The 17,226-nt window shown below is 35.6% G+C and overlaps 1 protein-coding gene across 17 annotated transcripts in view; it reads left to right on the top strand.

Moving 5' to 3' along the window:
- The window catches only part of NRXN1 (neurexin 1), a 701,758-nt gene that overhangs the window by 631,994 nt on the left and 52,538 nt on the right, over positions 1–17,226 (top strand). For 2 of the 17 annotated variants that reach the window (XM_021717195.1, XM_021717194.1), the window contains exon 1: positions 12,058–12,287. The exons of the other annotated variants lie outside the window; for them this stretch is intronic. In XM_021717195.1, the coding sequence (XP_021572870.1) occupies positions 12,255–12,287 (33 nt within the window). In that variant the 5' untranslated portion in view covers positions 12,058–12,254. Of the gene's footprint in view, positions 1–12,057; positions 12,288–17,226 lie in introns of those variants that run through there. 17 annotated transcript variants of the gene reach the window in all.

Raw genomic sequence — 17,226 nt, 5'->3', positions numbered from 1 at the left:
TTCACTCTCTTTAATGTATATTTTCTAAAGCATCTCATTTTGCAACAATTCAGCAGGGATGAATGCATAACTGCTGTTTCATTTCTGAGTTACTAAGTAGGTTTCTCTCAAAGGATCTGATTTTGAAGAAAAACAAATAAAAATAATAATATCTGTTACTTTTGCTTTTTGTCCATAAAGGAATGAAAGTGTAGCTTCTGTCAATTCAGTCTGGCACTTATTTCTATGTTACTTGCATTCAATTGTTTTGTAATTGTGAAATTACAAATAAATACACAAATAGATTCTGTCTTAAAATACTACTTGACTGATGTGTTAGGGCAAATTTTATAGGAGAAAAAAACGTATAAAAATAACTTCCCTAGAATTCTAGCTTCTCTTTTCATATCTCTCTTCCAAAAGTCACACATACATTTTAAGGATCATTAAAGGGACCATAAGACATTATGTGTCTCAATCTATCAATGAATCAATTACTCAAGATTGCATATTGATGTATACTATGCTTCCAAATAGGCCTACCACATGCTATAAATTCTAAGATTTGTGAAACATGGTCTTCTCCATCAGAATGCTTTCAAATTGGGAAACAATGATAGCACATGCATGTGCATCAGATACTTTTTAAAAAAGAGAATATTTTGTAAATATTATAAAAACTTTAGAGCAGTGGTTCTCAAAGGATGGTCCAGGAACTTTGGGAGGCCAGGGTGTGGGATTAGGGGGAAGATTTGTAAAACCTTTTCAGTGAGGTCAAAACTATTTTTTGTTGTTGTTGTTTTTTGAGTTGGAGTCTCACTCTGTCGCCCAGACTGGAGTGCAGTGGCCGTTCCCGGCCACTGCAGCCTCGACCTGCTGGGCTCCGGCGATCCTTCCACTCCAGCCTTCCGAGTAGCTGGAATTACAGGCATGCACTACCACGCCCGGCTGATTTTTTTATTTTTTGTAGAGATGAAGTCTCGCCAAGTTGCCCAGGCAGGTCTCGAACCCGCGGGCTCAGGCAATCCACTCACCTCAGCCTCCCTAAGTGCGGGATTACCGGCTGAGCCACTGAGCCCGGTGTCAAAACTATTTTAATAATAATACTAACATTGTACCACATGCTCTCACTAATATGTAGGAGCTTAAAAGAAAAAGAAAAAGAAATCCCCAGCTACTCGGGAGATGAAGGAAGAGGATCCCTTGATGCTAGGAGTTCAAGACCAACCTGGGCAACATAGGCAATATAACTTCTGTGGCATTTATAGTATACTGTGTGTGTGTGTGTGTGTGTGTGTGTGAGAGAGAGAGAGAGAGAGAGAGAGAGAGAGAGAGAGAGAGAGAGTTAGTTCTTAGAGGAGCACTCTGTTTTTTAAATTTGTTTAATTACTCACAATTACTTGTACCTAGCAAGGCTATAATATGTGTATGTGTTAGTGGAATGAATCACTAAGTGAATGAATGGTCCAGTGTAAAGTGTAAACTCTAGAAACTAGCAGGAGCCACCTCACTGAAAGGAAGGAATACAACCCTCCTTTACCTGTCACTAACTCCATTTAGAGTCCTCTGATATTAATTGTTTTTCATATTGAATTATTCATAAGCATTCTTTTGGAAAATATGTTGTTGTTGCCAGCAAAGTTTTTGTTTGGATTTAAAATACCAATCTAATTTATCCTATTTCAAAACTCATTTTCTCCAATTGATTAGCAAAATTCAGTTGGGTCTAGTGATTTTACAAACAAGGCTAAAATGTGGCTCAAAGTAAATCTGGCTCTGATTTTTCTGCTTATGAGCCACATTTCTATGTGCTATATTACTTATCTTTCAAACTGCAGTTATGATATACTTGCTTTGTCTGTATTTCTTACCAGGCTTTGGTAAAAATATAAGAATAGAATGTTTGTTAAAATTCAACAAAATGCATCAAGTAATATTAAATGTTAGAATAAGTATTGATTATATGTTGCTAAATAATTCCTTATTAGCAGTTGTTTTTAAATTTTTATTCTCTCTACAGTGGGTACATGTACATGCTGTGTTTTCCACAGGTGATTTCTAATCCTATTCACTAATCCAAACATTTAATTCATAAAAAGTGCTTCTTTTTGAACTCAACAAAGAAAATTTTATGACTCCAGTGCACCTAAAAGTCATTATCTAATGAACTCAAAGATCTGATTCACAACATGTCACAAAATTGTGCCATCTGGGCTCAAATGTGGATTAAAAAAATTATAAAAATGTGGACCAAAATAAATACATATACAAATAAAAATATTATTAAAAAGACCGATAAAATATAAATATTCCTAGGAGTAGATGGCTTATAATAGAGTTGAGGAAAGAAAACAGTTAAATTTATTTAAGTGAATAAATGAGTCAACATGATACTCAAATCTATCATAGGCTTGGACTTGAGTATCATGTTGACTCATTTATTCATTTATTCCTCATTTGTTTAACAAGCATGTATTAAATGTTAAATATAGTCAGGCCCTGTGCTGGAGGCTGAGTTTCCAAAGATGAAGTGGACAGAAGCTCACCCTTTGAATTACTAATAATTTATGAAAAAGAAAATAAATATGCAAACTACAACAAATCCAAAACTATTTGGTAAATTCTAAAAACAGTACTATTACAAAGTACTATAGAAACAACAATGGAAATTATTTCCCGACAATGGAAATAATGACTAGCTCTACCTAAGGAATTTAGGGAGACTGCAAGAAATAATAGCATTTGTGCTTGGTACAAAGCAACGTGTAGGAGTTTGCCAGAACTTTTTATTTAAATGGAAAAGGGCATCCCTAGATAAAAAAGACAACATGTTCACACCAATGAAGATGTTATAGAACATTGCATTCTGGAGAAAATATGAAAATTAGAACAAGTCTTTTGAAAAGTAATTTGACAGATTGTTTCAAGATCTATAAAAACATTTATGTCTTTAGTCTAGTAATCCCATTTATAGAAATTTATGTTATGAAAAAAATACAAAAAGAGTGTGATTTATAATAGCAGAAATACAAAATAGAAATGGTTTCATTCTCTAAAAAATACAGAATAGATATGTAAGTTATAATATATCAGTTTGATTAATTCTATTGCTACCAGAATAATCATGAATATTGTAAGTCAAGATGAAAATGAAGGTGCCATTATATAACTTACAAAACAGAATAAAACTGTATATTTATTATTGCAATTATTTAAAATTATATAGATGTACAAATAAGAAGTGGGGAAAAATCCAAAATGAAAATCAAAACAACAGTATTTTCAACAACAATCACATAAAGTTTTGTCAAGGTGGCAGGATTGTGAGTGATTTTTTAAAATAGATTTACTTTTTGTGGTGAAATCATTTATTAATTTGACTAATACTTGCATGTTTTCTGAAGCATTGATAGGATCAAGAAGCTTATCATTTATATACTAAATTTTTCAAATTTTAAAGAAAAGCTGTTTTACATCTCAATGCCTTTGCTAAAATAATTCACTCTACCATCTTTCAAGACCCAACTTGAATGCAGCCTATTCCAGGAAATCTTTTCATAATTATCCATCTCTTCCTTCCTAATCTCTTTCTAGATTTATCAACCTTCTATTCCCCAAATGAAAGGCATTGTGCTTAATAATTGACGTGGATGATCCAAAATTTCCAAAGCTGGTGTCACTGTTTGCAGGGGGTGGAGACGAATCCAACTCTTGATTATATGTACAAAGTAGAGTGTGTGTCTAAAAAGAAGATCCAAAACTACCCACATGAGAGTCACCTGGAGTATATGTTAGTACTTGTTTGTACTTAGTACATGTTAGTCCTTATTTTTTTTGTTTGTTTGTTTTTTACCCTTGTACTTAGTAATTATAATGCAGTAGATCAGGGTGAGACCAGAAAGTTTGCAATTTTAACAACCATCCTAATTCCTAGGCACCTTAAATTTGGAAAACCATTACTGTAAAATATTGAGTCTGCATGAAATAATTGCATCTGCCTGCTAGAATTTTCCTTTAGGATGTTATACTTATATGTGTCCATTTGCAAGCATCTTCTGTTCACTGATTTAGTGAATAGAATATTCACTATGTTAGCTATAGTCAGTCCAAACTGATCTTTGTTTCCAGTTCAGGTTTTACACTTTTGTTAATGGGCAGCATTCAATTCCTGTGGATTCTGTATGTTCATATGCTTGTGCTCATGCATAAGGCTGTGAAGTCATCTTCTATGTAGATGTCTTCTCTAAGTCATTCTTGCTACTTAAAATACCATTGTGTGGTACATTATCAAGAGTGGGGAGAGGTGAGGAGGGAGGGGACTCACACTTAATAATGTCTGACAAGCTATACTCACTGACAAACGAAAGTTCTTCTATGGTCTATTATTGTACCTCAACTAAATGCAAGGTTTCATGTTGTTTTTTCCTTCTTCCCTTCTTATTCTCCTGTCTTCTTTTTCTTCTTCCTTCCTTCTAATGGACTTGACCATGGAGTATGACTTTTTAGATTAATGCTTGCATCAATCAGCCACCAAAAATATTTAGTCACCGACTTCTGTTTGGTAAAAGTCATTGCCCTGGAATAATCAGTTCCTTGCTAACCTTGTCTCTCAGGTTTTGAGATTGGCTCACAGTGAACAATATATCATCCTTTTGTCAAAGTAAGAGAAATATGTAGTATGCCAAAAGGCTCAGAAAATAAAATTTAAAAAACTGGCTAGGGACTGGACTGGCAACATGAATTCTAGAATTTTGTCTGAAATAAGCATGTTTCAGCACCATTACTTTTTGATCTTAAACTCTCCAACCTAGAAGACAGGAAAAAAACTAAAGATCATAGAATCTCTGTACTCTCATTTTATTCTCATGAACCATTGTGCATGAAAGGGGCTGGGAAAGCTTTTCTGGGTAGGTCTATTGTCAAACAATTGGGGAAGTTTTTATTTTATTTCAGTGTGTTCTGATCTTATAAAGGAAAGCTTGCCTTTCTCTAGAAGTCTAGAAAGTCATCCTAAGAAAACTCCTCTCAGTACAAATGAGTTCCTAGGTTATGAAAAATGATACTGCCTGGATATCTGCGCATACATGGTTTCTGATACCAGCAGTGATATAGGAACTAATTCAGTCAAGTCTATTTGTGGGTGTAAAGGGGCCATCCTATTCCAAATGCTATTATTTGTAAATTTCTTTTATGTGCATTAATCTTCCTTGCTCAAAATAATTTCAACTAAAATATTCTTTACTTTATAAAATCCAGTTTGGGATACTATGCCTTAATGGATGGTTCTAAATCACCTGCCTTTTTCTTTTCTGCTTTAAAGTTGTTCTCTGTCTCTGTTTCTCTCTTGGTGGATACTACTATCACCTTTTCTTTTCATCTGAAAAATGAAATTAAAAATCATTCATTAAAAATATTGTTGATACGTGTTGATTAGAGAATAATCATGAATTTGAAACTTCAATATGATTCCAAGGTTCTTAAAGTATGGCGAGAGAATGACTGTTAAGATTCATCTAAGTCAGGGTGAGAATCACTCCCTAGGAAAGGGCCCAGAAATCTGGATATTTAACATGTTTCTTGTTGATTCTTGTGCATAATAAACTTAGAGAACAGCTATTCTATAGCACTAGGGGTAGTTCTGATTTGGAAAGAACATTTGATATGCAATCAGCAGACTTTCAATTACTAGTTTCATGGTTATGGGTGTTGTTTAATCCCTCTGTCTCAATTTCTTTATTTTGGCATTAGAATAATTTTTAAGGTACAGTGTTATTGAAAGTGTTATATGAGACCATTTTAAAGGCATATGTATCTAGAGAAGTAATAAGTATTAAACGAAACTCATAAAAATAGAGCAGCAGAAAAAACCTACAATGATGTGAAGTTTTACTTGTTAGACATTAGTTGTGCTTTCGATCTCGAGCTCATACTTGCAAATATTAAATTGATAGTTAAGAGGAGTTTAATGACACTCTATGGCCTCAAACTAGTGCTACCATTATTAGAAGAAAAAGTAAAAATCATTAAAAACAAAATCATCTCCCCTGATTTTATACCACTTCAATTTTTTCTTTCTCTTAAAAAACACAAATGGTCCAAAATATTTCCCTATTCTATAATCCCTGTTAACTGGAGCTTACTTTATAACATATCTCTTTTAAAAACCATCCATGGCTGGGCTCGGTGGCTAAGCCTGTAATCTCATGCCTTTGGGAGGCTGAGGTGAGTGGATTGCCTGAGCCCGCAGGTTCGAGACCCGCCTGGGCAGCGAAACCTCATCTCTACAATAAATCAAAAAAATTAGCCGGGCGTGGTAGCCTGTAATTCTGGCTACTTGGAAGGCTGAGGCGGAAGGATCGCCGGAGCCCAGCAGGTTGAGGCTGCGGTGGCCGGGATTGGCCACTGCACTCCAGTCTGGGTGACCGAGTGAGACTCCAACTCAAAAAAAAAAAAAAAAAAAACCATCCATGTATTCTATTTCTTATACATCATGACTGTAGTGCAAATACAGATGAGAATTTGCATTTTTAAAAATTTTCACTGGGTACAGTGGCTCACATCTATAATACCAGCACTTTGGGAGGCCAAGGTAGGAAGATTGCTTGAGCCAAGAAGTTCGAGATCAGCTTGGGCAACATAGCGAGACCTCATCTCTACAAAAAAAAAAAAATTAAAAAATTAGCTAGGCATGGTGGTGCATGCCTGTAGTTTCAACTACTTGGGAGGCTGAGGTGAATGGATTGCCTGAGCCCAGGATGTCGAGGCTGTGGTGAGCTATGATTGTGCCACTGCACTCAAGCCTGAATGACAGAGTGAGAACTTGACTCAAAAGGAAGAAGAAAAAAAAAAAAATCAGCAGCCGCACAAATTCTTCTGAAAGAAAAATTCTCAAAGCTTCTCTTTTATTTTTATTTCATAGCCTATATATTCTAATTGGATTATTTTGGAGGAGCATATTCTTTCTTCCTGATAGCAAAGGCTTTCAGTGCCTTAATCCAGCATTAATACAGGAGAGAGAAGCTGTTGGAGCCTTTTCTGTCTCTTATTAGACATCAACTTTTCCCTTCCTCTAAGTCTTATCCTGGTTGATAATTTGGTGATTTTTGAAAGCATCTTGAAACTTGCCAATATGTTCACTCATTGCCCATAATGGATGGTTAAAAAATGCCACTGTCACTTAACTTAAACCCAGTTGTTCAGCATCTCTGCATTAAAATCCATCATTTGTAAAATGTAGGAGTTGGACTACTCAAGTTGTAAAACGTTTTGAAGTTTTAAAAATCTATCTTGTTTTTGGAGAATTATGGCATGCAATGTTCTTTCACACCACAGAGTATGTAATAATATTCATAGATTTGTGGTTTTTTTTTTTAATGACCATCACTTCTTTTTTGATGTCTCTCTCTCTCCCCACCTTTGCCCCCCCACCCTTACTGCCAGCTGCTTTTTTGCAATATTTCCATATTAACAAGAACTTTGGTTTGTCTTGAAGCTATGCCAGTGTCCTAGTGCTTCAGGTGGTCTTACTTGCAAGCCTTGCTGCACTGACACTGAACAACACAAGCCTGATAAAGTGTGGGAATTGTCATGATAGAAGTCACAGCAGGAAAAGCAAGTGCTTTTGGCTGGTCCTGAGAACTCTGTTCTCAGAAATCTTACAAATGGAAAGAAAGACTTGGTGAGAGCCTGAGGACAAGAACTGCAAACATAGTTTCTAGGGGAAGGCAGAGGCACCCTGTCTCCCCTGCAAACTATGATGTGTTCACTTTCTTGTTTACCAGTTTGCCTTTGCAGATAAAGTAGCCTAAGACCATAAGTAGCATAGGAATTATGATTTGAGACTCACAGAAGACTCTTCTCCTTCATGTATTTTCTCCAGTAGCCCCACTGTGATCCTTATTAATACTATCATTTCTGACCTCATCTTTAAAAATTCAAATATAATACAGAGGCATAAAGACCTCAAGTCATTTGTATAGTTAATGTTAATGAGACTCATCTCTCACTTTAATTTTTTTTTTTTTTTTTGAGTTGGAGTCTCACTCGGTTGCCCAGACTGGAGGGCAGTGGCCGCTCCCGGCCACCGCAGCCTCGACCTGCTGGGCTCTGGCGATCCTTCCGCCTCAGCCTTCAGAGTAGCCGGAATTACAGGCATGCGCTACCACGCCCAGTTGATTTTTTGATTTATTGTAGAGATGAGGTCTCGCTGCCCAGGCGGGTCTCGAACCCGCGGGCTCAGGCAATCCACTCACCTCAGCCTCCCAAAGGCGCGGGATTACAGGCTGAGCCACCGAGCCCGGCTAATTTTTTTTAATGATGAAAAACAGATTACTTGATCTATCAGCAGCATTTGAACAAACGGACGCTAATCTTTTTTCTCTCTCATTTTTTGGATTAGAAAATATAAACTGGGCTGGGTGACTCAGCCTGTAATCCCACGCCTTTGGGAGGCTGAGGTGAGTGGATTGCCTGAGCCCGCGGGTTCGAGACCCGCCCGGGCAGCGAGACCTCATCTCCACAATAAATCAAAAAATCAGCCGGGCGTGGTAGCGCATGTCTGTAATTCCGGCTACTCGGAAGGCTGAGGCGGAAAAATCGCCGGAGCCCAGCAGGTCGAGGCTGCGGTGGCCGGGAGCGGCCACTGCACTCCAGTCTGGGCGACACAGTGAGACTCCAACTCAAAAAAAAAAACAAAAACAAAGAAAATATAGTTTATTTAAAAGTAAATTCGAGAGAGAGAGAAGATTCACCTCCCCACGGCGGGCTAGGGGGCCAAAACCAGGAATTATGGTGACAGCCATAGCTCAAAGAGCACTTGGCCACATCAGAGTCTAGCAAGGCAATTGCCGCTAATCTTTTTTCTAACACACATGTACCATTTGTGTCCAGGTCGCCGTACTTTGAGTTGTCCTGTCTCTTCATCCTCATTTGCTGTTTCTTCCTCTTCTCTATAACTTGTTAAATTTGGAGAGACCTAGGGCTTGGCCCTCCTGTCTTCTTTAGTCGTCCTCTCTTCTCCATCTAAAATTTCTTTTTTTTTTGTCACCTTAACATATATACTTCTCTCCATAGAATATTTAAAAAATATGTTTGTAAAGAAGGAAGCACTTAGAATATGGCTTCTCTGTCTCAGAACTATTGACATTTGGGACCAGATAATTCTCTGTGGTGGGGTTCGTGCTGCATGTTGTAGGAAGATTAGCAACATCCCTAGCCACTACCCATTAGATACCAGGAACATTTCTCAGTTTTGACAAACAGAAATTTCTCCAGACATTGTCAAATGCCTCTTGGGGAGGTGGTATGCACAATAACCCTTCTAAACCACTGATTTAGAGTAATACTATGTTAAAGAAAAAATCATTAAATAATGCAAATTATTAGCCTTTGGCTTAATATGGCCAATTCATTTTTTTTTAAGTTTATGTCTCTTAAAGTAATAGGAATCAGAATAAAAACAATAAGAGTTAACAACAGAATCTATAAGTCAAGTTTTAGGTTTTGGGTGAAATACACTTGTATCAGGTAGAAAACACAAGCAAAATGATGTTGCTTTGTCTTTAGCCTTACACCATTACCGGTAAAACCCTACACATTATCTTGCCTTTGAAGCAGCAATAAGCAATACCCTAAACTGAGATTCAAGTTTAGCTCTACCACTTCTTGCTAATTGCATCAAGCTGAGAAAACTAAGCCTTGGTGAGGTTGATTTGCACAATTCTAAGTAAATAGACAAATCATTTATTTACTTCTCAGCTCTTCACATTCCTACTTCTAGTTTAGGTATATAGTCACTATAAATTGTAAAGCTTTTAATACATACAGGTTTGTATTATTATTTGCATTCATTGATTAAAAAACTGGAAGTTGATTTGGAATTTGGAGGTCTTCAGCTAAGACTGCCAGAATCTATATTTGAAAGATCTGTTCTTGCCTGATCCTGTCCTATTTTCTTTGCATAAAAGAATCAGGCAACCCACTCTTCCCTCCATCTCCTCTCCTTTCTCCTCAACATTTTCCCTCATGTTATTAAAGTCATGCTATTCTAAACCAAAGTGAATGGAGATGCCATTAATTAATTAATTAATTTTAAATTAGAAAAATAATATGTAAACTTGATTTTTTTAAAGTACAGAATGGTATCTAATAAAATTGTCTCAGTTCCAACTTTAGAGTCAATCTCTGTCCTCAGATTTCGCTACTATTCAACCACTACTAGCTGATATTTTATGTCCTTAAAGAAATTTCCACTGCATATGCAATCATTTGTGTGTGTGCCTGTGTTTGTGTGTGTGTGTGTGTGTGTGTGTGTGTGTGTGTAGTATAGCCTATAAACTATTTAAATTTTTTATCTTTAATTTTCGTTCAAATAGCAACGTATCTTGGAAATCTCTTCATACAAGCATATATGAAGTTACCATATTGTATTCTACAGCTGGAGAGTATTTCAACTGTCAGACTGTATCATATTTATCTAATCAGCTCATTATCAATGATTATTAAGATAGTTTCCAGTTTGGTTATTACAATACTGAAATAAACAGGTTTAATGATGTTTTATTATTATTATTTTCTTTTTGATGAGAGGTGCTCTTTATCATTTTAAAAATAATAAATTTTGATTGTTGAGAATTATGTTCTTATTGAATAAGTAGGCCAAAAAGGTAAGAAAGAGCACAAGACAAGTATATATTTTAAAGAGCTTGAAACATGCTTTATTATTTCCTGATAGTCAATACTGAATAAAAGACAGAGAGGGATAAAATTTGCAAAAAAAACCTGACAGGGTTCATTCTTTCAGGAATGTGTTTAAGAAATGGTTACCAAGACAAAATGAACTTTTTAGTTTCAGCATTCTAAATCAGCAGTATCCTCACAAAGTACACCTATCAGTGTTTATTCTGAGATTCATTATTTCCTAAGTAGTGTTGGGGTAAGTCTAAAAGGTGATAAAATTAATTATTAAAATGCATGGATATCATTAAAACTGGGCAATGAAAAGCAATCATGGAAAGTGCCCAGAGTACTTTTCCTTATATAATGTTTTTCTTATATGAATTTTATTCCTGGAGATTGTTCAATGTTTCTTTTGAACTTTTTATTTTTCTAATGTTTTCCTATGGTACTGTCATTTGAAACACACTCACTTATAACCTACCCTGTCAGACTATATATATAATCACGTCAGTTACCTTGAAGAACAGTGCATCATATCTGTTATTACAGTATGATCAATGGAAGCAGATGAATTGGGGAATATATTTCCATATGGTATTCCAGATGTGTAGTCTTTGCTTACCAAATAATTATTGTAAATTTCAGAGGAAAGGCAATAAGTAAGTGCATAGTTCCGTCACTGGATAACAAATTTGTTCTTCAGGCTTTGGGAAACAGAATGTGCATCTTTTGGTGGTTGTTTGTTTTTCTTATTAATGATTGATAAAATGGCGTATTTATTGAGACTTAAATTGTCTTTAAAGAGGAACAGTTGTAATTGGCAAAAAAAAAATGAGTGTATTTCTTAATGTTGCATAATTGCCTTTATAAAATCATCCCATAAAAATATTCATTATAAACGTGGCATTCAAAAAAAAGCCATTCATTAACTTGGAAATAAAATTGTAATTGCAATTGTAAAGCTTTGAGGAGACTCTGCTAGGAGGGTTGCATGCTAATTACACAGTTTAAGTCTTCTAATTTAATACTGGGCAAAATCATGATCATCATTTTAAGAGAAGCACCTAAGAGTTTAAGGACTGGGGATGTTTAAAAAAAATTAGTTTTCCTTCTGCTTCTTGGCAATCACGATGGATTAGAAAGTAATATAGAGAAAAACTCCGTGCATGACAATAGGCCTTTATTTGGGTCAGGAGTGTAGAGGGAGGTCCGTTTCCCTATGCGGTCCCAGTCTGGGAGCAAAATCAAAAGCAGCGACTGCCTGGACTTTTTGAGTGGGGCGCGGGCTGGGCTGTGTACCAACAGCCTCGTCAACTGCAGACGGAACTGCAGCATCCCTTTCCTACAGTAGCGCGTCAGCCATTGGCTCTCCGGTGACACGTGACTGATAGAGCCTTTTCTGTGTCTTTTCTCGCCCATCTGTGTGCAGGGCACTGATAGGCCAGGCTGATGCGCAGGCAATTTATCATCTTGATCTCCCACTGAGTCAGGGAGCTCTCCTGTCACCAGTATTGATTTCAGAGGATGGACTAAATTTCCTAGGATTTCCATTAAGAATTAAGAAAAAAGCTCTAAGCACGCAGGGTAGCCAGACAGACATGGATATGAGATGGCACTGTGAAAACTCGCAGGTAGCTTCTTCTATCACAGCCGCTGCTGAGCACAGCTTAGATCTGCAGCATGCAGGGTTTAAGATACCAGAAGTCTAAGAACAATAATAATGAAAATAAGAATAAACTCATTTGGATGAACTAATTTTTAAGATTTATATTAAAATATTTCTTCTTGAAGATTGCATGTCAAATTTATGCACGCTCTATATGAAATGTAGAAAGGTTGTTTTAAATTTTAAAATGTCCTTAAACCCTGAGCATGATTGCTTCTAGTTTTGTCTGCTGCTTTTTGTGAGCTTCAGAGGTTTTTCAGCATGCTTGTGGCAAAAACAACCAAAACTTGTGTGTATGTGTGTGTGTATATGTGTGCATATTTATGTGTATGTGTATTAACTTAGTTCAAGTAAAAGCATGAATAAAAGCTGCTTTCAATACTTGCCGGACTGCTTTATTATTGTCAATGACTTGGGGAGAATTTAGCGTAAATATGCTTAGATTCTGACCATGCATGCTTTTGCGGCAGAGTGGGATTTTTCTGAGAATGTGCAAAGGTGGAATGTCTGAATTAAATGCATGTTTGGTAAAGCAGAAAATGTATTAGTGATCAATGGTAAAACCTGATTAACTAATGGAAATATTTCATAATAAGATATGAGTAATATCTATTTACAATAATTCTGCTTATTGGAAAAAATGCTTGTCTGGAATAATGAAAGTGTTTATATTTTTGAAATATTTATTCTGATTATTTCAAGGATAGGGAGATTTGAATTTTAAAATATGCCTTCCAGATGGAATAATTAAAATTATTTTTAGATTTTATTTTGGGAGAAGATTCTTAACTGCTGTTTGTGTGTATGAGATATCATGTGCATGTTCGTGAGCGTGTGAATTCCTTGGGGAATTGTTTGATACTCTCTTAGCTAGTCCTTATTTTCTAGAAGAGCAAAAAAAATGCCTTGGCATTCAAAGATTCCCTAGGCCCCTGGGAATTAGAGCTAGCAGAAGCAAGAGTATAGCCAGATGGGATTGGCACGCTTGGAGTGAGTGGAGACAATAGGTGGGGGTGGAGCAGATGGAAGACAGAAGGAATTGCAAATCAGAAAAGAGGGGGGTGGGGAAGAGCATGCTTAATAATGAGGGAAACCTGGCCTTTCTTTTCAAGGAAACTTCTGATTTCGTCTTCCTTTAATTATGAGACAGAATGTCATGTCTGTGGTAACACCGATTTTTTATTAAATTAGATTGTTCCAGCTTTGTAAACTAGGAAAGAAATTCCATAAATAGAAGTTGCTTTACCAGATTACAAATGGTGTATTATCTATTTGTTGTTGTTTGTAACCATTTCTCTTTGCCATGTTCAGAAAAAGCAGGAGTGAAATTAAGATTAAGCTGTTGTATTATTTCAGTTGGTGTCATCTACATATAAATACAGCAATTACTGCTAAACTTTTTTTTTATCAGACCTTGAATGATTCAACCATCTATATAGGGCTTATCAAATTTTTTTCAAAGGAAGATTTTAATTCTGAAAATGTTTAGAGCCCATGATAACTGGTCTACTAATATTTTACTTATGGTTTTTAAATAAATATTCATTTCTGGAATAACTTTTAGCTTTTGAATGCTTTATTAAGTTTTTGTTGGTTTTATCATGAATCCTAGGAGCTTGAACAGTGTCCAGTTCAAATTCTGAAATGAAGTTAATCTCTCGGTATCCCCCATCAAGCCTCTGTCACCCCAGGTCCCAGAGAATTGGGCACAGCTTTTGTCCAGAAAAGTTGTAGACCTGAAGGAGGATGAAATCAATCTACTCCTGAATCTTCTTATTTTAATATTCATGCGAAATTCAAGTTGAACCCAGACACAATTTACAGTCCTAAGTACAAATGACTTTGACCAAAATTATGCTACCAAAATGTACCAAAAAAAAAAACCAAAGGTAAAATATTAAATGTGCATCTTTTGGTTCATGGGTCACTCAGAGCTCACTGTCAATCATTTCGTTGGTGGACCTTGTATATGTGGAGAATTTCCACGTTCCAAAGGAAGTTTTGCTATGTTCCATATCTCTTTAGACTTCTTTTTGGAACCTTGGCTTGACAAGGAATTATGACATAGGCAAGAAGATAAAATTCTTTAGCTTTGGTACATTAAGGTAAATTAAGACTAATTTACTCAAATCATTATACTGATATTCCTAGAGTTTAAAAACAAAGCCAGTTTCTCATCATTTCTGCAGACATTTTCCTCCATGTTATATCTTTAGAAATTAATGGAAAAAAATTACTAAGCAGCAAAATGTTCCTCACTTGGCAAATGCTTTCTAACATTTTTAGAAAGAAAGTCTGAAGACAGAACTTTGGACAGATATTTATGTTTTAGAGGGTAGACTGCTTTTTATTAAGCAAAATGACCCAGTTTTTAAAGGATAAATATTTTCATTAACTGCACAATCAAGGTTTTCTAATAGGCTAAGAACCACATTCTCCTTATGGGCAAAATGGAACAAAATTAGAAGAGCCCTGAAGTGGTATTAAATGTCTGGTTACAATGGCACTTGGAATCAACTGCCAATCAAATTTCTCACCAAGACATTAACCAGAAAAATGCTCACTTATTTATAAAATAATTAGTGATGTGGCATTGCATATTAAAGATGTTCTGGGTAGTTATGATGAAATGTTACTGTCTGTATACCGTCCATATGCTTCTTTAATTTATGAAATGTGCTCATCCCACAGCATCTGGGTGCATTTATAAACTACAAGTGCAGTCAATTAGCTATATGATGAATGTAGTAGACAGAATGCTAATTGATGGGAAAAGCCCTCTTAGCTTTACAGTTTTTAGTTTTCAAATAGAAAAAAAAGAAAGTATGTAGCCAAGTACTTTAGGGCTTCATCTATATTAAGTTTAAATATTTCAAGAACTCAGCTTAGACTCTGCCAACTTAGAAAATGGCTTATTTGAAACAAGACATTGCCCTGTCAAAATTAGTGTTCTTAAATCAAGTATTATGAGCACTAGTAAAATCCATAGGTAAACAGTATTAGTGAATAATTATACTTACACCAATGGTATTTTTATTATTCAGTCTTCTCTTTCACTACCCATTCTCCCCAGTCCCAGTGTTTTATTTCTCAGCTGCTTTAGCTGTGGTTTATGGACGCAAAGTCCTATTGATAGAAAAAAATGGCATGCCATTTGCTGGAGAACTCAAGATTATCAAACATAAGTAATAAACTATGTATAAATTCAGGATGGTATAATGGCATCAAGTTCTGTTTTATACATTCTGTGGTATTTGCATCTTTAAAATTTATACTAGAGTTGCCAGTATTGGCCTTCAAAGATTGATTTGACTTGCTGTCTTATTTACACTGACCTAACAGCTGATATTTGAATCTTCTGAAGCCCGCCATCCCTTATCACTCTAGCACAGAGAATGGAGCAAAACACAGTATTGTGGAGTAGGTAGGAAGTTTTCAGTATGCAGAATAATTGGAGAGAGTCTTGGGCAGTTATAAATCCATAGATATCTCTAGAGTCTCTTAGCAACTTCAGGACAGTATGAGATCAAACTGAGGAACAACCATAGAAAACCAAAAATATATGAGAGTTGTTTTCTAGTTTTGCATAATAAATTATTGTGATTATCACTACTCATTTCCATTTACTTCTCACATTTCACCTTTTTTTGAATTCACTTGATTGACCATATGTAACTAATCTCAGAATTGTTTCCCCAAAATTAATGATTATTTTTTATTTCAGTGTTGTGCCATATATTTTTTGATTGGTGGATTAAGCCACAATTTATCTTCTTGGTGATAAAAAAAAGTTCAAATACTTCTGTTACTACTTTCCCACAACTGTAATGTAATGCCCTTTGTTATAAAGTTTCCATTATGTAAAAAAGCAAAAACTATATATAATGGTAGAAATGACTTGAATATTATTTTAAGGAGCCAATAAGTCGAAATAAGTCAATCTCCAAAAGAAATCATTCCTGAAGTCTTTATGCTATCACCTTTGTTTCCACTTCTTTTTTGTTAAAATATGATGGGTTTTGTAGGATAGCAAAATCTTGGCACTAAGTCTACTTCAGATTTTGCTGAAAAATATAATTATATATGTTCATAGCCTAAATTTGAGAGTAAAATCATGGGTGAAATGGATATTTAACAGTATGGGAAAATGCCATCACCTTGCTGACTTCCACATATTTTTCAAATTGAAAACGCTAGTTGAGTACAATAAAGACAAACTTCCTTCCCAATCAATCATCCAGTGAAATTAATTTGCTTATAATGAAAAAGTACTTTATGTATGAATATATATATATTACATACATAAAATAAAATTAATGTAGAAGACATAATAATATATACAAAGCTAAGTCTGCGTTTATGACTTGGAAACACTTGTATTTTCAGATCAAAAAATTTACAAAGAATTTTGATTTTGTTTAATGCTTCTTATCTTGGAGTTGCATAGGTATAGACTCAGGTGTCAATTCTCAATTATCTGTGTGTGAACTGTCTATATAATGGATTACCTTGCATGATTAGATGTGCTTTCTGGACCACTTGCCCGCCATTGGCTTAAAAATCATTGTCTTCAATTACATGCCATAGCTTTCTCCATGCACACCACTAGATCTGAGTGGATCACCTACCCATTAGGTTTATAGTAGGACTGCAACGTTTTAAAGTTTCATGTATTATGTGCATGAAATGTTTGTCTATATAAAACACTGCTAAATATGTAGCTGCTAAATAATAGGTTTTAAAGATACATATAGCCGGGCTCGGTGGCTCAGCCTGTAATCCCGCGCCTTTGGGAGGCTGAGGTGAGTGGATTGCCTGAGCCCGCGGGTTCGAGACCCGCGTGGGCAGCGAGACCTCATCTCCATAATAAATCAAAAAATCAGCTGGGCGTGGTCGCGCATGCA

This window comes from Carlito syrichta, unplaced genomic scaffold (genome assembly GCF_000164805.1).
Source record: "Carlito syrichta isolate Samal-C Ts95f unplaced genomic scaffold, Tarsius_syrichta-2.0.1 Scaffold309463, whole genome shotgun sequence".
Taxonomy (NCBI): Eukaryota; Metazoa; Chordata; class Mammalia; order Primates; family Tarsiidae; genus Carlito; species Carlito syrichta.
Note: the sequence above shows the minus strand (reverse complement) of the source record. Positions and strands in the feature narration are given on the sequence as shown.